The sequence below is a fragment of the Psittacula echo genome (genome assembly GCF_963264785.1).
Source record: "Psittacula echo genome assembly, chromosome: 2".
Taxonomy (NCBI): domain Eukaryota; kingdom Metazoa; phylum Chordata; class Aves; order Psittaciformes; family Psittacidae; genus Psittacula; species Psittacula echo.
This window is the reverse complement of record NC_137737.1, coordinates 71647686-71674121: the sequence shown is the minus strand read 5'-3', so window position 1 is coordinate 71674121 and position 26436 is coordinate 71647686. Positions and strand designations below refer to the sequence as shown.

Sequence of the window (26436 nt, the reverse complement as noted above, 5' to 3'; positions counted from 1 at the left end):
ACCAGGGCACCCATCCCGTTCACCAGTGGGCCAACCTTGCCTCTGGTGTTAGTTTTATCAGCTATGTATTTGAAAAAGCTCTTTCTGCTGTCCTTGACCCCTCTCGCCAGATTTAATTCTAAGGAGGCCTTAGCCATCCTAGCTGCCTTCCTACATCCTCTAGCAGCAGCCTTACATTCCTCCCAAGTGGCCAGCCCCTCCTTTCATGACAAAGTAGTCTGACACTGTAGGCATTTTGGCATGACCTGCTAGTGTAGACACCACTGCATAGTAACAAAAAAGAAAAACCCCACAGATTTTTCATTGCAGCGTACAAACTATACAGTCAAAATCATGTTTTTGTAATTCTATCTGCATGTATATTGGGGACTCAAAAATAAAATTGAGTCTTTAGCACCATTGTACTTAAAGTTTCCAATATTCATCTCATTTCCTCATTTATTTAATACAATTAATACTAATTCTCCCACATGCTCTTTTTGTTTGTGCACATGGTGAGCCCTTAGAGTCATCTAAATGGATGTATCGTAGCATAACTGTGTCCCTGCTGCCATGTTTTCTAACAATGCCCGCAAATTATATTTTACCCATTATGATAACTTTTATATATATGCAATCAAGATGTTCTACTTGAGTAATGCTGCTCCATTGTCTGCCATCTTCTTCATCTCACCAGGTTGGACATTAGTAAAATTACTCAGATCATTTCCGCTACTATAGTAGTCTCCATTTCCTGCAGAGAACACACGAATAAATACACCAATGGTTTCTGAGTAGGTATGAGAAGCTTCCATTTATTACATTTACAAAAGCATTTCATTCCTAGTATCTAACATTATTACATAACTAGAGTGATTGTCTCAAAAGTATACATACTACCTTAAAGGACATCTACAGTTTAAAAACAAGTTTTGACAGACAATTCACTGAAAAACAACGGGTAGAGAGCCAAAGAACATTAAATCTGAAAGATTTGAGAGGGAGGAGGGAATTTCTTTTTTCTGTAACAGTGTCTGAGGGAAAGTATTTTCTTTCCCTGCATATTGGTTCAGAGATTTTTTTTCTGTCAATTCACAATCATTCACACAGTAAGATGCAAGAAACTGGGTTTTTTTTTGTTGTTTTTTTTTTTAAACAGGAAGATGGAAATGTAACTTTAAGCATCAACCTTCATCCTCCTTCAAACTGATGAAGGTATCAAAATTACACAGAATGACCTACTTAATATGTGGTAGAAGATTCATGGGGTTTATGACCAATTAAGGAAAAGCTATAGCATTCTCAGGATAAGACTGACAGCACAGAATTGATATTATTATACTGAAAGGTGGATTCTTCAGACAGAAGCAGATAGCCTGTTAGTGAATGTATATGTCAGTTTGAGGCACCATCAAAAAAGCAAGGAGTATTTAAAAGCTAGACTGCATGATTTGTGTAAATCATCCTACATTCCGTGAGGACATTCACAGGACGGGACCTTGCACAGGTTAGCACATCCATTACTTTATGCTGCAGTGATCTTACTATGTAAAACAGAACTGAAAGGCTTGTGCAGAGGTGTTTGCTATTTAGTCCTAGCTATGCATGTGTTAAACATTCTAGTTGTGTCAACCACCCTTCTCATTTTGTAAGGGTTGTTGTGCCTTGTTACTGCTACTGAAAGGAAATTCAGCAAACTGGCACCTTATATTCCGAGGAAAGACAACCATGGAGAAGACTACGTATGCAATTACCTCAGAAGTAATGAATAAAGAGGCTTAAGCACAAATTCACCTTGCAACCACACTACCTAGCTGCCAGCCAAAGCTCAAGCTTGTAAATGCACACCTATCTGCAAATAGGATGTGCCAGACAGGCAGAGCATGCCCTCAGCCTTTCTGCCCCTCCCACCTGCCCTTGTCATAGTCAGCATCAGAGATGGAACAAACTGTCCTCTAGAGAATCCCAATGACATGTCCCTAGAGCAGCTAGATGTCACAGACAGCTGAGTTTGGGCTTCCATTTCACACTGTTGCTGCAGTCATCTAGCTGCACACATCTGGTGATTGCAATGTATATGGCTGGGCCAGGTTGTAACTTGCCTGACCAACTCTTTTCCATGGCAGCCACAGAAGAAAAGTCAACATAAACTGTCTTTTTTTTTTTCCCAATGATCATAGGTAAACATGCAGTGTAAACTCTCTGCTTGCCATGCCAGTGCAGGATTTGAGGGACTTGATTTTAGTATGTTTCAATGTATCACAGGATGAGATACAGCTGGTTAAACCCATACCAATTAACTTTAAAAACAGTAATGAAGATGCTGTGGAACAGATATTTCAGCTACACAAAGTAATAAAAGCTCTTCAGGAGTATTCCATGTCTATCCTCTCATCTCAAAGGTTTAGATATAACATCAAGCTTGCTAAAGAATCTGAAACACCACCTTGAAAGAATATTGCCCAAGTACTTCGGAAAAATCTTTGGTCTATATTAGAGGAAAAAAATTCCTCAAATAATTCTATCTTAGTCTAAATACAGGTAGATAGTTCATGTTAGTACTGTACTTTCGCACAATATAAAACAAATCCAAGAGAGGAATGTGAAGTGTCGTACCAGTAATAACTGCTATGGTAGAATCATCTTTTCCAGCTTCTTGAAGCGCTTTGATAATTTCTCTGTACATCTGCATAAGAGAAAAATCAACAAAGTACAGTCCAATCTTCTATCCACAAAGCAGGCTAATCTTCCTAGAGTTTGCCATTTTAATTTAGTGCAGACTGTAATCCTATATTAAGTTTGAAAGAAACCAAAAGACACAGAAAATCCCAATCTGTAAAATTTTAGCTGAATGGTTTCATTATATAGTGGATATTTATTCCTTAGGTTATCATTGGAGTCAAGATACTAAGCCCTCAAAATTCAGACCACCATGCTTCAGTCAGCTCTGCTAAGCCTGTAGTACTGGTTCTTTAAACACTTAAGTCATTTACCCAGGAAAGAAAAAGATATTAATCCTCCCAAGTTAATCTCTTTACCTTATGGTTGATGGCATTTTTCCTATCAGGTCGGTTAAACATTATCTTTGTGATCTTATTTTTGGTGGTGACTATTATTGTTTCATAGCCATCATGCCTGCCCTCTTCTGGGGAAACTTCTTCCTTCTGCACAGCAGGTTCTGCAGAGACCAAACTTGCGACAAGTTCAGCATATTTCTGTCTGGCATCATCCTGTAATACAAGAAAAGGAGAAGGGGAGAGAGATGACAAAAAAACCCACACTAGATCATCAAAGGCTGAAATGGAGACATGTTTGTTATGCTATTCATAAAATGAGTACCTGGGGGAGGGGGGTGAGGGGGAGAGGGAAGTGACACTGTGCTTCAGGACAAAAAACCAAGTAAAACTCAGTTAGAAAGCATTCTAGTTAGGCAGAGAAGGTGAACATGATGTATTTAAACACTGCAGATCATGCTTACAGTCATCTAGAAAGCAGCAGCCATGGATCTGCAAAATAAAAGTACACATGCTGGGAGGATGACATTTATTTTATTGGAGAAGTGCCTCCATCCAGAGCTAAGATTATCAGAGAGACCTTTGTCATATTCCCAGCATTTACACATTTCCATGGGTCCTTTGTTTCTACTTTCCAGCTGGTTATCTCTCCAACAAAATGAAAGTTTTTATTTTAGAACATGTGCCGCTGAAAACAGGACTGCTGAAATGGGTCTACTGCATTTGAAGACACTAGTTTTTCATTTAGCCCAAACATGACATGCAAAAGCCTGAAGAATCCTGCCTCCCTACTTCTACAGTAAGAAATGATTTAAAAGAAATCTAAGTTCTTGGTTGTTACAACCTATTTTCTTGAAAGAATAATATACTTCAAGCAACTCTATAATTCATGATCTGTAGCACGTGAAATTGTCTATTCCTTCTCCACTACAGTTTCCAAAAGGAGATTCTTTTCTGTATTTCTTGGCTACTCCTAAAAACTGCAAAGCTATCTCAGGAAAAACCCCAAACAACATAACTAAAACAACACACCCTAAAAACCATAAAGCAGCACAAGAATATGTTATGCTACTGAAATGAAGCAAGCATGTTTTCTTTTAAAAGAAAAAAAATGCAAAACCCCCTCGTGATTAAGTAATATCTTTTACTGACCTCAGAAACTACTCCTGAACAGCAGGCCAGTGCAGCAGTGACACAGCTCCTTTGTAAAGCTTATGCTTCCTTCACTTAATAGTAGCAGAAGAAACTGTGGTAGCTATGTCAGACTCTACTACAGTCTGCATGAAGAAAAGGCGGCTTATGCAACTTTGTATCTTTATTCTTCCTGCTGGCTTCATTTGAAGTAGACTTCTCTAAATGTTATGAAAGGTATTAAAGACATCAAGATATACTGAGAAAGAACGAAGAGAGGCTCTCAATACTCCATTTTTCCCTAGTCTTTTAGTGCCATAAGAGACTGGCATTTTAAAATGGCAAAGTTATCAATATGCTGTATTCACAGATTTGTTCTTTGTTGTAAGAACTGAGAAGCTCAATCCATCTTTCTTAAAGAGAACAGCAGAATAGAACACAATGTGAAAAACAACCTTTTTATTGGAAGTCACCACACACATAAGATCTCTTACACTGACGGAAGCTGATAGTAGTGAATGTAGAACTAGGCTTACACAGTAGAAAAATCTCCTAAAAATTAAAGCAGTGAAATGACTGTAGAATACAGTGCAAAACATTTTGGCATCTGAAGCAGAGCTGCTGAAGTAGCATGCAGTATGTTTAGACATCAGGCATTCACTTATAGACCAGGCACTTAAAGGTAACCTACAAAGCATCTAAGTGAAATGATAGGTATTATCACCTGAGACAAATTGCCAAGAGAATTCCATGCATCCCACTTGGCTTTCTTGACAAAGTCCAGCATACCTGGTTTCGGAGCATTGCAGGGACCTTCAGTAGCCTGAAAAGAGAGTGAAACAACTTTAAACCTTTGATTAAAGTTCAGATGCCTTGGTAGAAAAGCTGATGACTGTTAGGAATATTTATCTGGTCAGGATACATAATTCAACTCTGAGACAGAAGGCATACCTCAGGGTTGGGCAATATTCAGACAGTTCACATAGCATGAAGTTTTCAGTGTCTGCTATTCCCTGACATCTGGTGCTGGGCTTTCAGAAGAACCTAACCAATACGAGATGCCAGTTATCAAAACACCCACGCATGTTAAGTTCACCTATCTCAAAAACAGTGGAAGCTTCATACTTAAAAAGAAAGTTAAAGACTTGTAAGCTGTGTGAACAAAGAAAACATTGCATAGGATCTGTTAAGTTGGATCTTACTTCAAAGTTGGTCCTATTATGAGCGACGGTAGTAGACCAGTTAAACTGCAAGAGTCTGAGCTATCCTCAAGTATTATATGATCAGTTTTCCTGGAAAGCACACCATTGGAGAGAAATATTTCAAGTAGGAGGCAGGAAACAAAGCATACATTTATGAGCTCATTGTTACTAACTAATAAAACTACCTGGAACAGTCAGCTAAGTTTTTATTTAAAGGAGCAATTGATTGCCTTCTTCAGTGTAACAAGCAACAGCCTGTACTGACCCCGCAGCCAATCTTGACCCACAATTACTTCCCCAAATACCAGTACAACCCCCACTAAGGACTCGTGGCTCGTTCTACAAAGGTCTTCCTTTCTGTAGAAAACAATAACCTTCACTCAAAGTGTGAGGTACAGCTCCTTGAGGTTCAAAACCAATCAAACAAAAGAAACAAACAAACAAACAAAAAACCTACAATGACCACACAAAAAGAAAACAACCAAACCACCCAGAAATCAACCTTCAGATGTCAACACCCTTATATTACAGGCCCAGCTGTAGATACAACAGATTTAAGAGGAAGCACAAGCCATTTTTCCAGAGGTGCATCAATATATGGTATTTGGAAGGCATCACACGATGGATGCAATTTGGCTCTATTTCTTAGAATAAAGGTTTCTATTCAAAGCATGATTTATAAAACAGGTTTCGTTTCCCTCAGAACTTAGTCAGAGTTTGAGGGGCTGGCATTTCAAGAACAGAATTTGAGCACCTGAAATGAAGAACTTGTTAAGGCACAACACATTTGAACAACCCTTATTTTAAGCAAATATTTCACAGGTCCATCTTTTCATATTACAAATGCTCCTTACAAAACAAAATAAAACAAGCCTACCTGTTTAAACAAAGCATAGAGCTTCAACTTAATTTCATTCCCAGGATCCTTCTTCAAAAGCTTCAGTTGTTCTTGAGCCTTTTCAAAGTCTTTCTGGCTGACTTGCATGGTGGCTGCAGTCATGTGCAGGTGAACCGTTGGAATGCAAACAGCTTGTGCTCGCCTGTTAGTAAGTGGCATGAAAAAATCCATTGCTTAGTTTTTGTGTAAGACTAGAGGAGAAATGAACATGCTGCTTTTTAACATGTTTAAAGTAAATGTAAAATAAAGTATTTGTACCCACACTGTTCAAAACAACAACAAGCAGCAAGATACTAAAACTCATACAGAAGTTGCTTTAGAAGCCACATAATTGACCTTGGAGAACATGATGCTATCCCTGCCTCGTATGTAAAGTGCTAGATTTAACGTTGCTAGATGACAAAGAAACCATGCAGTAATATACCAAATGATCACATTTAGACCACTAAATGGTACTAGTGGTAAACTAACCTTTTACTGTTTCTGGAATAAATTAGAGTGCTACAGGGTATACCTATGACAATCAAATAAAAACCAGAATATTTTTATTGATGGTTTAAATCTCATCCCCGTGTACTTGGCACTGGTGAGGCCACATCTCCAATACTGTGTTCAGTTTTATGCCTCTCACTACATGGAAGACATCTAGGTGCTGGAGTGGGTCCAGAAAAGAGCATGAAGCTGGTGAAGGGTCTGGAGCACAAGGCTGATAAGGAGCAGTTGAGGGAAGTGAGGTTGCCTGATCTGGAGAAAAGGAGGCTCAGGGGGTACCTTATCACTCTCTACAACTACCTGAAAGGAGGTTGTAAGGAGGTGGGTGTTGGTCTCCCAGGTAACAACTGATAGGACAGGAGGAAAGGGCCTCATGTTGCACAAAGCGAGGTGTAGATCAGATATTAGGAATAATTTCTTCTTGCCAAGCACTGGAACAGGCTGCCCAGGGAAATGGTGGAGTCACCATCCCTAGAGGTATTTAAAAGCCCTGTAGATGTAGTGCTTAGGCACATGGTTTAGAAGTAGACTTGGTAATGTTAGGTTAATTGTTGGACCTTAAGATCTTAAAGGTCTTTTCCAACCTAAAAGATTAACAGCTTTATATGTCTATGAATTAAACTGAGTATATACAGCCTGCTTTTTGTGATCTGTTCATGTCGTGATCTTCTATCTCAAACCACTTCAATCTGAAAGCTCCATTCTCCAATCAGGGCAGCATAAGTGGAGACTAATTTCAAAATGTACTTTGGTAAAAGACTGGCTGTGAAACAGCCTGCAAACACTTTGGCAGGGGGGAGGGGGAGTGGGAAAAGTGGTAAAATATTCTGGGAGAACAACTTTCCACCAGAAAAAAAAGGTAATTCCAGAAAAAAACCCCAACTAAAAAAAAACCCAACTTGTAAAACCAAGTTCACTTCAACAGTTTGGAATCAAAAGCCAAACAGTCTGATAATTTTGGCTTGTTTCAACAGGAAAAAAGCATGTTGTCTCAACTTTTTTTACCTAAATTGCAATACAGGTTAAGCATTTTTACTATTTTTAAAATGTTAGCAGTTTACATAAAAAAATTTCCATAAAAAAAACCAACCCAACACCCCCTCCTCCAGCTTTCCCCATTCTAAATTACAGGCATAGCTGTCATGTTAGAACATCATATATGATAGATTTCATAATCAGTCAGATTTGAAAAATTAATTATTATCTCAAATGCAGACTGATAGAATGCTTAATCATTAATCTGTTAATAATTCAGTTACAGAACCATCATTTAAAAGTCATACTTAGCATTAAAATTCTACCTTTTTTTACACACCTAATGCAAATTTTAGAGAAATTCTACTGCTCGTTTTCAAAAATAACTTAGAATCATAGAATCATAGAATAGTTAGGGTTGGAAAGGCCCTTGAGATCACCTAGTTCCAACCCCCCTGCCATGGGCAGGGGCACCTCACACTAAACCATGTCACCCAAGGCCTCATCCAACCTGGCCTTCATTGCTCTTCTTAAATAAAACTTATTCTCTGTTGCATGCCTAAAAGTTGCAGGCAGATAGTGTGAAGAATGCCAACTGTGCCCAATTAATTTGATTACTTTTACATTTCATGCAGATAGAAGGTTCTAGTTGTCTTGTAAAAAAAAATATTTGTAACATCTATTGGTTTTAAGTCCTGTGACAGATCTTCCGTGTTAATAAAACCTAAGTTCCTGGTATCATGGGGCTACTGTGTTTGAATGACAGACACGGAAAGAATATTTTCTGTTATACACAGAAATTCTTTCAAATAGAAGCAAGTCCAGATTCTCCTTCAAAAACTTATGCTAGTAAAAACTATCTGAACAATACAAAACAAAATAGGCAATCAAAAAGGGCTATAGGAACAGAAAGTCTTTTTACTTAAATTGAGCAGCTGGAGGCCTTTATTAACAAGCAACGCATCCAGACAAACACCATTAACCAGCTGCCAGTTTCACTAACATTCAAACTGATGAGTTCAGAAAACTGTGTCAGAGTTTAACAAGTTTATCCCTTAACCAACTGGGAGGCCAATCTTGTGGACTTCATCTCCAGCAGCAAAAAAATACCTTGGACAGGAAAAAATGCACCTAAATGTGTATAGACTAAAGGGGTTTTTTTAACACTGAGTTTCTTTGATTTGTCTATCCTATAGTCACAGAACATAGTGGTTACTTTCAGATCCTGCCTTCAAACATGCTCCTAAAGTCACATTTACAGGAAGAAGAAAGCGAGAGTGCAAGAATCATAGAATAGTTTGGGTTGGAAGGGACCTTCAACGGTCATCTAGTCCAACCCCCCTGAAATGAGCAGGGACATCTTCAACCAGAGCAGGCTGCTCAGAACCTCATCCAGTCTGGCCTTGAACATCTCCAGGTATGGTGCATCCATCACCTCTCAGGGCAACCTGTGCCAGTATTTTACCATGCTCACTGTAAAGAATTTTTTTCTTCATGTCCAGCCTGAATCTCCCCTCTTTTAATTAAAAACCATTACCCCTCATCCTACCACAACAGGCCTTGATAAAAAGTCTCTCCTCAACTTCCTTATAGGCCCCTTTTAAGAACTGAAACACAGCAATAAGGTCTCTGTGGAGACTTGTTTTGGGTTTGGTTGGGTTTCTTCCTCCAATTTTGCTAACCATCTTTGGGATTATTTGAATGCTGCTGTTCCCAAGATTATCTGTGTATCAGGTACAGTTTTATTTGTCAGTCTAGGCAGTGACTATACTGAAGTGGATTCAATGCTTAAAAGGGAGACTTGGGGTTACACCATGTTTGACAATCAAGAATTCACTCCAGCCTGGCTACAGGCAATATTATGAATAGGCTTTAAAAATCTTTTTTTATACAAGATTTCATAGTGACCGTAAATTAACAAGAGCAGAGGACAGGCAGCTGGGGAGAGGGGAATAGCATATCAGCCGGTCCAAAGGTATGTACACACATATTTTCGGTTAAGGGGTTTTAGCATTTAGCAAGTCACAAGTACTCTTCCTTATTAACGCTAAGCGGACAACTAAGAAGAGGAATAGAAAAGAATTAGGTGAATTAAAAAAGTCTGGCTGGGTGCAAGTGGGATGATCTTTCAGTAAGTCCAGTCTCAGAGCAACTTTGCTTTGATCTTTGGTCATATCCAATTTTAATTCTTAGCTACAAAATGTTTGGGTAAAGTAAGTTATCTATCCACTTCTAACATTCCATCTTTCATTCTTCTCTTCCTCCTTACCTACTGATTTGTGATAGGAGATTGTGCACCTTAGCTGCTTATTGAAGCCTGGTTATAAGAAAAAACCTCTTTCGTTTTCACTTGCTGCTTGTAGCTTAATTCTCTGTAGGATATCAATGATTCACTCCTTTCTATCTGCTTTCTGATCTCTAGAGGACATTTACTATGCATCAGTGATGATCACCAGTTGTCAACATGCTAAGGCTAAGCTGACTGTTATTATTTATTAAGGATGAAAATGCAAAAGGGAACATGAAGTTATTTCACATTTTGTTCATCTTAGGCATTCCTCAGAGGGATACATGAATATCAGGTAGGAGCAGCTTTACCCAAAGTAGACCACAGAGTGAGGACATAGCTCGCTGCCACATGTCAGCACACACAACAGCACTGCCATCTCTGGGACTGCACAGTGATGCCATGCCAGAATCCTGAAGACTCCAGAGCAAGAAAGGCTGTTGTAGCACACTACAGGTATGATCTGTTGCCATTCAGGATATCTTGCAAGCCCACTGTTTGCCCTGTTCACATAAACACCTCTTATACTGATAAACATTCAAACATATAAGTAAGATTTGAAAAGTCAATTACACTGAAAGTAGCTTCTCACTGTTCATATCATTAGCAAAGACCGCAAAATTTGGTAAAACCAGGACCTTTCACTACTGTGAAGTTCTGTCGCTTGCACAAGGACTTTTATGGACTTAAAAATGCCAACTTTTTGTAAAAAAAAAGAGGCTGCTCACTTTCCAACTTCTAAAGCAACTTAGCAGTTTCCTCATTAAGAATACACAGAAGCCAAAAGATCTCTGCACAGGAAACATCAGACATGCTCAGCAGAAGACAGGGATGGATATACCTGAAATCCATCTTCCATTTACTTAATAAATGGTTTTCTTTAAAACATTAGTAGATCCTGGGGAAATAAAGCACAGACAGAAGCAGTTAAAAAACGCATTAGGATTAAAAGCAGCGGGTGGTGCTAGAAACATGTGGGTTTAAAACCCCGACAGAGCTGGAAAATGCTCATTTCACATTACTGTAACTAGCTTTAGAGACAAGGGAGAAAAAGAACAGGAAGTGTTGTCAGACAGAAGCCAGAAGTACATTAAACTGCCACTCGATGGATCCTGGAACACATGCTTAATAGATGATGTATCTTCTGTACATTCAGTGTAATACTTCAGATAATGCATATGACATCTCTTCTTTGCCATGATAACTATCACAAAGTGCTGTGATCTTTTGTGCTGCTCTTTCCACACATTCCTTATGCAGAACAGTGAGCAGCACAGTAACTGCCTCTTGCCATTTCACACACACCTGGTATGAAATCACCATAAAGTGGCAATATTTCTGCTCATGTTCCTTCTATCTTAAGAGAAAATGAAACAAAATCCTGGTTTGCTGCTGCTGAAGTGTTTTGGGTTGGTTTTTGTTTGGTTGGTTTTTTATTTTAAGTTAGGATACAAAGCAATCAGTGCCCGCAAACCTCAAGGTGCCAAATGTTTGGTTATAACCTAAAATAAGCTGCTGATTATGTGCCTCTGAAGAGTCTCTCCTGAGAGAGGACAGCATACATTGCCCAGCCCATCACTGTTTCTGAGGCATCAGCCAGAGCTTCAATTGTTCTACAGGGTTCAGGAGCCTGAAACTTACTCAGAGCACTTCATCTGGTCTGCTCTGGCACCAGCAACTGCTGCTCTGAAAGGCTGCTGCCAAGTAAAGCCAGGGCAAAACCACATGAGACCCCCTTGCTCACTATCCTCCTGATGCTGGGCCACACACATCCATACTGGAGGAACCATGAGCCTTCCCTAACAAGGTGACAGGGTAGTCCAAGGCTACTGGCACCTGGCCATGGAGTATTTTCGCTCCAAGCAGTCTCAGGCTTCACACCACCTCAACTTTCGGTAGCACTTCTCCTATCTTGATCCTCCCTCAAAATAATACTGATTTTTCTCCCCAGAGAAGAAAGAAAGGGATCTGGAGAAGGAATAGCAATCATTGATCATTAGTTCAGCTACATCAAGGGATGTAGGAACAGAGCTGGTGGGAAAGGTTGCTACTGTTGGCAATTGCTGCCACTGTTAGGAAATGAAGCATGTGAGGGGAATTGAAACCAGTATTTAAACAGTAACCATGAGAAAATAAGTGGATCATCTGGAAAAAGAAATTCAAGCTGACACTCTGACTGCTCTTATTTCCTTCTCCTTCCCCCAAGACTTTATATCAGAATCTTTAAAAATAAGATTAAAAGAAAAGGAAAAAGAAAGATTGATAACCAAATAACGACAATGACCAAAGCATTAGCAGTATCACTACATCATAGCTTTCACTGTAACTTAGAAGTAACATTACAATTTTTCATATTCACTTGCAGTATTTTCTGCATGCAGTAAATCCGTACTTCATTTTATTTTGCTGAGCAAGAAGAAGCTACTGTCTGCACTGTTAACATAAAAATCATTAATAGTTTTAATCTGCAGGTTGCCCAAGTCATCATTCTTCATGCCATTGGCGATATGCTACTGAAACCAAACAGCTATTTACCTACACAATAATGTAATATTAAGGATTGATATATTTTCACGTAGCCCAAGCACTTACACAGCAATAAGAGCTTTCCCACTCAGCTGAAGCTGGAAAGGCCTAATGTCAAACTTCTGCCATACCTCTTAGTCTTCCTCTCTGCACAAGCTACCTAGAGCTGAGCTGGGGAAAAAAGAGACACCTGGCAGTGCTAAAGCAAACCGAGCAACTGTGGCATTTTTGGAGCAATCACCCCTCCGCTGGTGCTAGAGAAAAAAGGAGTGGTATGTGAAGGGTGGATGGTTAATTAATACAGAGATTCTGTGAGGGAGGCCTTTTGGCTGTAAAAGCAAAGCAGCCCTCTCTCTTTATGCCATCCTGTTACAGGCTTCTTCCAAAGAACTTCAGAACATTTGACTAAACACACTATTTCTTATCATATACTCTTTTCAGGTTGTTTCAGTTTTGTTTGGTTTTAGTGCTTTGTTGTGGTTATCTTTTTCTCTCCCTGCAGAATTATGTTGGTTTTCATGGATGTCTATCAAATGACTATGAAGTCTGTTACAATATCTTGTCAGACTTCTAGGTGGAAAGCAGTATCCTTGTAAGTTGTACTGACTTTCTTACAAACAGGAGTTGGGTAGTAGGTAGTGACAATGACTTACTACAGAAACCTGAGCTTGACAATTTTTACACTAATGAAGTCAAATTATTTCAGCTATTAATTTCTAGTCCTGTCCTTTCAAGTTTCTTCTCTTACACTGGGAAATGTGGAGTAACAGTATCTGACACATGAACATCTTCCTTTGCAACCTCTGACATCCTGAAAAAGCCTGCACCTGCTTTCACAACTCTCATGTGAAAACTTCTACTTCCCCCTCATTTGTATGCACCTCATTCAAGATCCTCTGCTATTTATTAAAGCTAAACTAATTCAGAACACAGGCAGATGAAATTAATCTTCATTGAGAAGATGGATAAGCAGAGACTACCCCTAACAATTTTTGTCTCCTCAAATTTCTGTAACTGATATGTTTTCTAATATCTAACACCAACAAAAGATGAAAAAACAGTTAAAATAACTGAGTTGTTCCTTTGAGTTAAAACCCAAATCCCAAAGTTTTCATGACAGCGACTTTTATAGCTTCCAACCAACAAGCCAACTAACTTGCAGTAACTACTGCGTGCAAAGCAGTCTGTACTTCACAAGTTCACAGGCTCACTCTGTTAAGCCGTGTTTTGCTATCACTTACTGTCATGCTCTGTGTCAGTAGGTGAATAGCAATCCAAGTTAGTAGGTTGCAGCAGGTTAACATTAGATTAACACCAACTTAGCAGCCAGAGTAATTTTATTTCTTCACGCAGTGAGAAACAATGCACACATCTGGTTGGTAAAGCGATGCTACTCTCCACCTGGTTACTGCAGAGACCTATTCAAACAAGTGCCTCACCTCTTAGACCAGAAAACAGTAGCCTAAGAAAGTCTAATCAGCATCAAAGTTATTCTCAAAAAAATCAATGCATTTGTTTCACTTGAGGAAACAAAAAGTTTCATCAATCATGGTGGTAACACAGAGGTGTTGATGACTCAGTAGACAATTTTCCTAAACACCAAGAAAACAAACAAAAAACCCCAAACAAGAATACTCATAAGGAAACAACTACCCCTCCTTGTTCTACCAGCATAGCCCCTGGTGATACTCCATTATAATGTAGTTAGTGTGGAGTAACTAAATCATATTGCTGTCAAGTATTAGCAATGCTTCTAGTGTTCTGGTATTTCCAGTATGTCTAGCTAGCAGAAAAGATCAGTGCACATATTCCACAACCAATTTACTTACTGCTGCTTTCATAAACAGAAATAAAAATGAACGTCAAATTACTTTCTCCTTTACATTAGAACATTTCAATAGTTGTTCTAAATGCAAGTTTGGGATACAAATCCTTATAAGCTTTTACTATTTTACACTCCTACGCTGTTTTGACATATAAGAACTACAGGGTAATGATGTGTCTGTTGGCAAACTGAAGTTCTGAATCACTGTTGTTTAGTGTTAGTGGCTCAGCTGTGCTTAAGACTTTTCTTTTTCCAATATTGAAGAATATCTAAGAATAAAAGATCTAGATTATCATTCAGAGCTCTGAAACAGTCTGCTCTTTATGCTCTATATAGCCACAGTTAATATTCTCTCATCACAGCTGCTGGTAGGGAAAATGGCATTGTTTCCCAAAACCTCCGCAAGTGCTCTCTTTCCAGCAGACTTATCTGGACATGGTGAATAACTATAGCGTGACAACTTCCTGTACATCCTCAGTCCATGTAAAACATCTGCGTTCGCGCTCTCCCGTTTTGGTTTTTTTTGGTGACTGGAAAAAGGAAAATATAACCCCCATTTTCAAGAAGGGGAAAATGGATGACCCGGGGAATTACAGACCAGTCAGCTTCCATCCACACTAGTGTCCTGGGTTCAGCTGTAGCAATTATTTTTCTCTTTCTTAGTAGCTGACACAGTGCTGTGTTTTCAACTGTAGTCTGAGAACAACACTGATAACACCAATGTCTTTAGTTGTTGCTAAGTAATATTTACTCTGATCAAGGACTTCAGTCCCTCATGCTCTACCAGTGAGGAGGGGCACAGGAAGCCAGGAGGAAGCAGAGACAGGACACCTGACCCAAACTAGCCAAAAGGGTGTTCCATATCACAGCACGTCATGCCTAGTGTATAAACTGGGGGCAGTTACCCGGAAGGCCCAGATCACTGCTTGGGTCGGGTATCGGTCAGCAGGTGGTGAGCAATTGCACTGTGCATCACTTGTGTTTACTGTTTTCTTCTCCTTTTCCCTTTTTAGTTCTATGTTCTCTCCCTTTGTTGTTTCTCTTACCATTCTTATTATTGATGGCAGCAGTAGTGGTTTTGTGTTATATATACCTCAGTTACTGGACTGTTCTTACCTTAACCACCCATGGGAGTTACATTCTTTCCATTCTCCTCCCCATCCCTCTGGGAGGGAGGGGGTGAAGGGGTGGAGTGAGTGAGCAGCTGCACAGTTCCCAGTTACCAGCTGGGCTTAAACCATGACAACTAGAAAACCCACTGACACCCCTGTCAGTTCAGCTGAACCAGTGAAAGGAAACAATTTGTGTGAAGTACACTTTCACTCCAGAATCCATGACACATGGATACAAAGGGTATGGACACAAGAACACCGAACAAGCTATATAACAATAACAAAGCAGTATTTGTCAATGGCTTATCCTGTCCCAATCCAGAATTCAGATAATTTAGAATTCAACAAATGAGGTCTAAACACAAAGTAACGCATTTGTTCATTTTGGCACTATTTCCATCACCCACCACCAGGCAAACCTACAGATGTCATGTAAAAACCTGGGCAAATTTACTTGACACAAACCTGATGGTAATTTGGGTTTAGAGCTAAAGTACTTGCACACATGCAAGACTGCCAACAGTAGCCACTTTTTTGGACTGCTAGAGTCAGCTAAGAATCCATAGAATACAATTAATCTAATCTTAAAGAAATCATTTTTATTCCAACTTAAGAATGGAATCCGTTCTACTCAGCACTGGTGATGCCACATCTGGATTACTCCATTCAGTCCTGAGCTCCCCAGTACAAGAGAGACATGGACATTCTGGGAAGAGTTCAGTGAGAGCCACAAAGATGATTAAAGGACTTGTGTATGAAGAAAGGCTGAGCTGGGACTGTTCAGCCTACAGAAAAACAGGCTCAGGGGGATCTTAGTAACATATATAAATAGCCAAAGGGAGCTTGTCCCTGTGAAAAGCAGAAAACATTTTCTTACTGCAAGGGTGACAGACCACTGCCACAAGTTGCCCAGAGAGGTTGTGGAATTACCATCTTTGGGGATATTAAAAAGCCTTATGGACATGCTCCTGGGCAATTGGCTCTGGGTGGCTTTGCTTCCATGGCAGGGTTGGAACAGATGACTTCCTGAGGTCCCTTCCAACTTCAATCACTCTGTGACCTGTGAAAAACAAACACACTTAACCTGCTAGTTATATTGAAGCAGTACACTAACGTCCCGCTAACTTTAACAGTCCATCTCTAGACTAGACTTTAAAGCTATAGATCTTCTAGCCTTCATGTGAAAGCCTTTAGAGTTTGTTTCAGGGGAGGAAGTGAAATGATGTAGTCGCCATCACAGAAACGTGGTGGGACAAGTCTAATAGCTGGAACATTGTATTGGATGGCTACAAGCTCTTCAGAAGACAGAAAAGGGAGAAGGGGTGGAGGGGTGGCCCTTTATATTAGGGAGGTCTTAGATGTTATAGGTATTGAAATTAATGATGATGAAGTTGAATGTTTATGGGTAAGAATCAAGGGGAAGGCCGGTAAGGCTGATATCCTATTGGGGGTCTCTTATCGTCCACCCAACCAGAAAGAAGAAGTGGACAACTTGTTTTATAAGCAACTGGAGAATATTTCTGGATCTTCAGCCCTTGTTCTTGTAGGCGACTTCAACCTACCAGATATATATTGGGAATTTTATACAGCTCAAAAAAGGCAGTCCAGAAAGTTTTTAGAGTGTGTGGAGGATAACTTTCTGTCACAGCTGGTGAGCGAGACTACCAGGGGAGGGTCTATGTTAGACCTGTTGTTCACTAATAGAGATGGGCTGGTGGGTGAGGTGAAGGTTGGAGGTTGCCTGGGGCACAGTGATCATGAAATTGTAGAATTCTCAATACTCAGGGAAATCAGGAGGAACATCAATAAGACCTATACTTTGGACTTCCGGAGGGCAGATTTTGGCCTGTTTAAGAGACTCATTTGGAGAGTTCCTTGGGAAACTGCCCTTGAAAACAAAGGAGTTCAGGAAAGATGGGTGTGCCTCAAAACAGAGATCTTGAGGGCGCAGGAAAAGTCTGTTCCTGTGTGCCAAAAGATGAGCCGACGAGGCAAGCGTCCAGCCTGGATGGGTACTGAGGTTATGAAGGAACTTAGAAATAAAAAGAAGGTGTATCATCTTCGGAAGGAGGGTAGGGTTTCTCAGGGAGTGTTTAAGGAGGCTGCTGGGGCATGTAGAAAGAAAATTAGGGAGGCCAAAGCTCAATTTGAACTTAAATTGGCAACTTCCGTAAAGAATAATAAAAGAAGTTTTTATAAATATATCAATGGTAAAAGGAAGGGTAAGACTGATCTTTGCTACTTATTGGATGAGGCAGGAAATTAGTAACTAAAGATGAGGAGAAAGCAGAAGTGCTTAATGCCTTTTTTGCCTCAGTTTTCAGTAGGAAGACACCTTGCCCTCAAGATAACTGTACTTTGGGGTTGCTAGGTGGTGTTAGGGAGCAGAATGGTCCTCTTGTTATTCAAGAAGAGGAAGTTAGAGAATTGTTGAGGCACCTGAACATTTACAAATCAATGGGACCAGATGGGATCCATCCCAGGGTAATGAGGGAGATGGCGGATGAGCTTGCAAAGCCGCTGTCCATCATTTACCAACAGTCGTGGCTCACTGGTGAGGTTCCAGATGATTGGAAGCTGGCCAGTGTGATGCCCATTTATAAAAAGGGTAGGAGGGAGGATCCTGGTAATTACAGGCCAGTTAGTCTGACCTCAGTGCCAGGAAAGTTAATGGAAAAGTTCATACTGAGTGCTATTAAGCAGCACTTAAGAAATGGCCAGGGTATTAGATCCAGCCAGCATGGGTTTATGAAGAGCAGGTCATGCTTGACCAACCTGATTTCCTTTTATGATTAGGTGACCTGCCTGATGGATGTGGGAAGGGCTGTGGATGTTGTCTATTTGGATTTCAGCAAGGCTTTTGATACTGTCCCCCATAACATACTCCTGGAAAAGCTAGCAGCTCACGGCTTGGACAGGAGCACTCTTTGCTGGGTCAGTAACCGGCTGGATGGCCGGGCCCAGAGGGTGATGGTGAACAGTGTCGCATCCAGCTGGCAACCAGTCACCAGTGGTGTCCCTCAGGGGTCTGTGCTGGCACCGGTGTTGTTCAATATTTTTATTGATGACATGGATGAGGGTATTGAGTCTTTCATCAGTAAGTTTGCAGATGACACTAAGCTGGGAGCTTGTGTCGATCTTCTGGAAGGAAGGAGGGCTCTGCAGAGAGACCTGAATAGGTTGGATAGATGGGCAGAATCCAATAAGATGAAATTTAATAAGTCTAAGTGCTGAGTCCTACATTTTGGCCGTAAAAACCCCTTGCAATGTTACAAGTTGGGGACAGTGTGGCTGGATAGTGTCCAGGTAGAAAGGGACCTGGGGGTATTGGTGGATGGCCAGCTGAATATGAGCCGGCAGTGTGCCCTGGTGGCCAAGGCGGCCAATGGCATCCTAGCCTGCATTAGGAATGGTGTGGCCAGCAGAAACAGAGAGGTTATTCTTCCCCTGTACTCAGCACTGGTGAGGCCGCACCTTGAGTACTGTGTCCAGTTCTGGGCTCCTCAGTTTAAGAAGGATGTGGAAATGATTGAGTGCATCCAAAGGAGGGCAACGAGGCTGGTGAGGGGCTTGGACCACAAGCCCTACGAGGAGCGATTGAGAGAGTTGGAGCTGTGTAGCCTGGAGAAAAGGAGACTCAGAGGTGACCTTATCACTCTCTACAACCTCCTGAAAGGAGGTTGTAGACAGGTGGGGGTTGGTCTCTTTCACCAGGCAGCAACTGACAGAACGAGAGGACACAGTCTCAAACTGCACCAAGGAAGGTACAGGTTGGATATTAGGAAGAAATTTTTCACAGAAAGAATAATAAAATATTGGAACAGTCTGCCCAGGGTGGTGGTGGAGTCACCATCCCTGGATGTGTTTAAAAAGAGATTGGATGTGGCACTTGGTGACATGGTTTAGTTGAGGTGTAGGGCATGGGTTGGACTCGATGATCTTGAAGGTCCCTTCCAACCTGGTAATTCTGATTCTGATCTGTTCTAGGACACTCACAAAATAGGAAGACTACATTTGCTATTGAACGACGACTGTTTCAATTCTCAGCTGGCAGGCTCACTCCATGTCAATCTACATTCAAGGACAAAAACAATACTGAGATGAATGTTATAGGCACAAAGTCCAATCATAAAGATCAATCTGAAGGATCATGACAGGAAAAAAAAAAAAAAAAAATGTCCCAAATCCTGACTGCCTAAATTAGTAAAGAGTTTTTGCAGAACAAAGCACAGGATGAACAAAGGGAGAGAGAAGAGGAAAACCTTTCTTTCTGGGGAGTCAGATGCCAATAGAAGACGACATTTTTGTAAGCAGGTTAAAAGGACTCTACCATATTCAGAGAGTAGAAAGGTTTTGAGTTTGCAGGTGAGTTTTTTAATTTGTTTGGTTTTAAACATGGCTTTGTACTACCACAGCTTTTTAGCTACCAAGAACTATGTGCTTAGATAGCACTCAGGGCAAAATTGGGTTTACTTCTTCCTAAAACAACACAGTGATAATTTCCATTTAATCTTCAATTAAAACAGACTTCATTCACTGATTGGGTCACGGACGTTTCCACTTGGAGTACTCCACGTTATCAGAAAAAAAGGTAGCTGTCATACACACAGCAAAACAACACAAAACATTACACAAGTTATTTATTGCTATCTAGTGCTGTTATCCTTTCTGTAGGTATTTAGGTTGACAGGAAAAGTCAATAGCTTATGAAGAAAACAATGAAGTTATTAGTTTATGGTCTCCTTTCCATGGCTGGATAACCTGTATTACTTAACACTGCTCATATTAAAAGGACTAGTTGATAAAATACAATTCTGACAATTTTTCTTTAATATCATTGCTTTCAGTGATAAAGGACTACCACTGGATAATTTAAAAAGCAGGATGCTGGCAAATAATCAAGTTGCTACATGGTAATCACTGACAGACCTCTCCAAAGCCTAACAAACAGCACCACTTATTCAGTGACTTAAAGCTCAAGCTTCAATGGAAGAAAGCCTTAGCTAGAACCCGTTCTACAAAAGCTTTTGCTTCCTCTTTTCTCATGGAGCATCTAGTACTGAATTAGTTGGCAATGATTTCTGTTTCTCTGTGAAATAAAGGATGGTTTTAGGAGACCTTTAAAATCTTAGCTCACAGTTACTGAGTACAGTCTGAATTTTATTATAATGAACTTCAAGGGAACTTGTATTGTTCCCTTGTAATGCTTGGGCTCATCACAAGAGAAAGGCTCAATCATTTACTACATCAGAATAATAATGAAACATCCAACCTGAACTCAACATCAAGATAAAGTAGCTTTAGGTAGATTATTTCACATTGATTAACATTTAAATTATTTTTAATACTTTATTCTTAAAATACTTTCATAATAAACCAGTCAGCATATAGGGAAAAAATCACAAATATGCTGAATACAACAATGGAGTAGAAAAAAAGAAGAGACTGACATAACTGGTTCAATCTTCTGTACGTGTTCCCTCTAACAAGGATAACTATCAGGGAAACCTCTGGGCCTACTTTAGCATCACTATAAATGGAGGATACTTGTAAACATGGTTCATTACAGTGAATTAAGTCTGCATATCAAGCCCAGGTAAAATGTCATGTTTTGCACTATGAATTCTGATTTCCTGTCATTCAAGTATTTTTAATTTCTTTATACATGCAATGTTCCAAAAAAATTTTTCTAGAAATAAAACAACTTCTTGAAGACTGCTATGCAAGAATGAGGTATATCAGTTTTGCTCTCTTCACCAGATCACAGTCGCAGACAGAACATAATTTGTACAAGGACAGAAGTACAAGGGAAGAGAGAAATAAGTATCTTCTTAGAATGGTACTACTCAAAGACAGTATCTTCTACCCCAGCAAGAGCTAAAAATTCCTAGCACCATATTAAATTAAAAAACAGTCAGACATTTGAAAATGTATTTTCTTTCTCCTCAAGAAACTCATAACTATCTTTAAAAATAAGGGTAGAAAGAAACTGCAGTTGCTCACGTCAAGTGGGAGCTACTTGAGGCCCACTTTGCTAGACTTGAACAGCCATTCTCTCCAAAATTCAGTAACAAAAAGAATAGTTAACTACCACCTTACTTGAATTCATATTATCAGATTCTTTTGAACTCGGCAGCAAAGCTGCTGCAGAAGCACCTAGTGATCACTGACTTCAGCAGGCAACGCTGAGATGGTCACACCAACTTCAATGAACAGCTGCTTCAAAGCAAATTAACAACAGAAAGCAGTGTTCCAAGCCAATCCATCTTCAAGACTTCCAGACACTTTGGCTTGATATTAGCTGTGAACTCTCAAATCCAGCTCAATTTCATGCAGTTAGTGAGCTTGCTGCTCCAGATTTTGTTTTGTTGATTTTAACTGCTGCATGTATGTCTGCTCAAAACAGTTTAAGAGTGTGTTTAAATAAGGACACAAGTCTATTATGACACTTCTCTGGATGACTGTTTAATCATTTCACCACTACCTTTTCTCTTTTAAGCCATATTGGTAAACCAGCATGTGTAAACAAGATGTAGTAACTCAGTATTTGCAGAAAAAGCAAGAGATTTAATTGTTCATTTTCCATTAACTAGTTAGGGTCAGTAGTCAAAAGACAGTGGATGAGTTTACTGTAACGGTTATGTTTCAGAATCCCAACCCTTAAAGAAAAAAAAAGAGAAATTCAAAATTCATGGGTAGTATGAAGATCCCTTCAGAAAGACTCTGAAAGTTACCTTTACATCACAACGTTAGGGGAAGCTGATTTTACCAGTATTCTGCAAAATATTACTGCAAAAGTCAAACTGAGCAAGGTTTCAAGAAAGAACGTGATTTTTTTCTTTTAATGAAAATTATTGCTGCTTAAAAAGTAAAGAGAATACGATGAGATGTCCAAATTTTGCATTGATCTTCACCAAGAAACAAAGACCAAGCCTGGGGGCAAAATCAAACAAAACCAGGTTTAAAATCACGGCATTATGTACTGTGCCTGATTTTTCTGGTGATCTAGCAAGGATCTGTGGTCACAGATAGTCAAAGATTGTGCAAGACAACTTGGCTCACAAGCATCAACTAGAGCTAGAAGCCTGGTTTGAAAAGATAAACACAGTTATCTCAAGCAGGAGGAGGAGAGCAGAGTACCTAAGAACTACAGAATCCAGCATAAGACAAGGATATCTGATAAAGAAATCTGTCACAGAAAAAAAATGCCTGGCTGATAGGGAATAGCACAGAGCTGAGCAAGCAAGCTAGTACAACCACAGACACAGCACCAAAAGGCATGACTTAAGAGGCTCTGAAACCAAAACACATGTAAGACGCCAACAGGGAGTAAAAAGCATATTCCACAGGGCCCCACAGTATAGGATGAGGGTATATGGATAAAACACAACCCTGTACATGGACACATTTCCTACATCAAAATGCCAGGAGGTACTCCTGCCCAACTGCTAGCAGGTGGGGAAGTTGGTGGGCAGATATTCAGGAGGCTGCAGGACACCTGCTGCCTATGCCACACTAACACTGGTAGAGAAATCATACCCAACTCAGGTAAGCCCTAACAGCTGGGCAAATGTTTCAAGCATAAAGCAACTTCTACTGCCAGCACCAGAGGTTTTGGTACAGACCCACAGAAGAATAAGGACTGTTAGCAAACAGGGTGTTTAAGAATATATTCTGATAGGTTACTTGAGAGCAACACTACAAAAATCCAATCCTCCTCCTTGTAAAAGGGAATTGGATTGGGGCTGACAGCAGTCAGTAGAAAAGAGTAGGAAAGCAGCTGCTGCAATACAGAAATAGCACCTGGCAGCAGGAAAGTGGGTGAGAAGTGAAGAGGCAATAGTGTCTTGTGCCTTCCAGCTTAAGAACATCAGAACAAAGCCACTAATATTTGTATGTCCATACCAAACTACAGCTATCTGAACAGGACTGACAGAAAGGAATAAACATTTTCCACTACAGGGTTACAAGGCAGACACCCTCTAAGGCCAATCAGCTCCTCATGGCCACACCCGGAAAAAAGAAACAGGACAGAAGACGGGATACCACCAAACTCACTGGTCATCTCCAGGATGATAGTAGCCTTAAAGATGTTTTCCACAAAGCTTACAGGTGCTCTGGGTGTGCTGACATCTGCCATTATTTCCAAGTGCAGGAAACTTTATTGCATATCTGCAGCAGGGGAAGACTCTATTTACATCCTCGTCACATATTAAAAATGAACAAACAAAACTCCATGATGCAGACAATAGATCTTTACCAGCAACAAAGTATTTTACGGAATTACCTGGAATACTGAGCCTCTTCTCACTGACAGAGGCCCCAGAACACAGCCATTCAATGAAGCCAGAAATAATCTCTCAGCTGCAAGAGCTCAGTTCTTCCTCCACCCTCAACAGAGGCATTTGTCCATAATAAGCAGTTTCACTGTAGGGTCTTTTCCCAGGACGTACACCTGACTGGCTTAGTGGGAGAGAAGGCAAAAAAGAGCTGCAAGATCTTCAGTGACTTATAATGTCCTGCTTTAGCCATCAATGTACCAAAGGGCCCTTGATAAAATGGCCAACAAATGCAACTGCACTACCAAGCAAAGGATAAGCAATTGAGGGAGCAGGTTCAATTAATTCCCAGACACAAGCAGAAAAGGGTTGTAGAAACTGTGTAAGGACTGTTGCATACTGTTTTGGGACTTAATGATACCTGAGTTCCTGCCATGCAGGTAGCTGGTAAACATGCAGATGTCTTGTCATGAGACAATGAGGAGAAACCAAGAAGAGATTTTGGATACTATTCAAGAGCCAGGATGGAAGCAAACTCAAACCCTTAAGGCTGCTGCCTCCCAAGCTGAAGAGTAGACACTGGAGTAAAAATAGATTTACTGCAAGCAGGAAGTATTCCACGCATAGGCAAAGACCAACAAGGCCACATAAGCAAGGACAAACCAACAACTTAACAGAAAATTAACTGGTTTTCAATCCACTTCAAAGACCAGCATTTAATAGTGCTCCTCTGAAAAAGGCTCTTTAGAGCTGCTGAGAAATAAAAGAACAGCTCATGGACAAATTGTTCTTATTAAGATCTGACCTCCTTTACAGTTGCTGAGACAACTATATCAAGGAACACACTAGGAAGTTAGGGTGTGACTATGCTAGTGTCTTGGTTTTGATCAGGAGTGCTCTTGGAACAAGTCTAAGTTGTTGCCAATTCCATTTCCTTGGTTTGTGCTGTAGAGCTGTCTTGGCACATGCAAATTAGTTTTCTTTCTAGATTACATGAAATCACAAGATGCCTTTCAACTACTGATTGGCATTCAGTGCTAGGATAATACTACAACAAGCCCAAAGGAATCTCTGAAAACAATGATACCATGGGATGCAGCTTTCCCAGCAGCAAACATTCTGTGCTCAGTGGTCTGACTTGCCATATACACAGATACAGCCTCACAGCAGTAGAGTTGTGGGTTTCCAGCTTCAAGCAGCTGAACACAAAGACTGTCCAATGGCTACAGCCCTGATAAAACTCTTTGAACGTCCATTTGTGTCAGCATTGCACCTCCTCAGACAAATTCAAAGTTGGAAAAATTACATATTGCAACAAGGCAGGACAAGACGTTGGCATGAGTGAGAAGAGCCTGCGGAACTCACAACTCAGCATCTGAAAGGGTTAGGAATGTCCTGCTGAGGAGGAAAAAAAAGCAAAACAAAAACCACCAAACAAAAGCAGCCGAGAAGGCAAGAACTATTCTTTCATTCTGCACTTATGTTTGTGTAAATTTTCCTCCCCATTACCCATTAGTAATATTGATTTATGACCTTGCTTCACATACAGAATCTTGCTGTTTCAAATACATCTGATGCCACTAGCCTAATGACGTCCAGCAGGGCAGTCTTTTATATGTTCTCCAATTCAGAAATGCTTCCCCTTCCTCTCATGGAAACAACTTAGCTGTACGAAATTAGTATTATTTATCTGTAGAAAACTCACCTAAAGTGTTCTCTTTTTGAAATGAGGGCAGAAGTCACACTGATCATACAATTCATATTCTCTTTGTTTCTCCCTGTATCTTAAGATGTTCATGTACATATTTCAAATAATTTCTCACAAAGCTTTGGGAGAAAAATATTACTATTTAATGCATAAATTACCACAGTTTTCTGGTCAAGATGCACTCATGCTTAATGGAAATACTTGAGTAAAAGCATTTCTCTTATGAAAACATATATTAAACCAGTCAAATTTGCATGTTGTTAACAAGCAGGGTATCCCAGGTAGTATCTATTGGTATGATGATGCCTGCTTCACTATTTTGCTTAGGAACTTGCTTATCAAGTACACAACATACCAAATGCTTACTTCTCTTTTAATATTAAGCTGGTTTTAATAGAGGAAATTCCACAAATCAACATACTTTGCAATTCTTATTCATACATAAACAACTTTACAGCAGAATTTCCAGTTTAACCATTTTCAATAAAAATGTCAATCCTGCCATTCTAAACCTACTTGCAAGTCAAGCCATCCTTTTGGCTTTCCACAGCCCACCTAACACTGCAGGCATGCAGCTGTTGCAGCATACACTAGTACCCACAGCACTTTATTTGGAAACAGCTTAAGAGCAGTATGTGATAAAGACACACCACGGGAGAAATTATGTGACTATCTGGAAAGCTGCAGTAGTCTTAACAAGAAGCCTTAATTATCCAGATATGAAATTAAGCTTGGTTTTGTGGGACTGATGAGGGGCAAAAAAAGGCAAACAAGAAAACACAGAATCACAGAATGGTTTGGGTCAGAAGGGACCTTAATGATAATCTAGTTCCAAGCTCATGCCATAGGCAGGAACACCTCCTACTAGACCAGGTTGCTCAAAGTCCCATCCAACCTCACCTTGAATACTGCCAGTGATGGTGCAGTCGCTTCTCTGGGCAATCTGTTCCAGCACACGTTTGACTCCATATTTCAGTATCGTTTCAGATACCTTATCCCTAAACCTAA

General features: G+C 40.1%; 1 protein-coding gene across 1 annotated transcript in view; it reads right to left on the bottom strand.

The window, feature by feature from the left end:
• ECI2 (enoyl-CoA delta isomerase 2) overlaps window positions 1–26436 on the bottom strand; it is a gene marked incomplete at its 5' end in the record, with an annotated part of 36293 nt that overhangs the window by 9243 nt on the left and 614 nt on the right. Inside the window, 5 exons of the mRNA XM_080610745.1 lie at window positions 631–733; window positions 2596–2665; window positions 3018–3209; window positions 4849–4947; window positions 6204–6366. Coding sequence (XP_080466871.1) covers window positions 631–733; window positions 2596–2665; window positions 3018–3209; window positions 4849–4947; window positions 6204–6366 — 627 coding nt within the window. The remainder of the gene's footprint in view (window positions 1–630; window positions 734–2595; window positions 2666–3017; window positions 3210–4848; window positions 4948–6203; window positions 6367–26436) is intronic.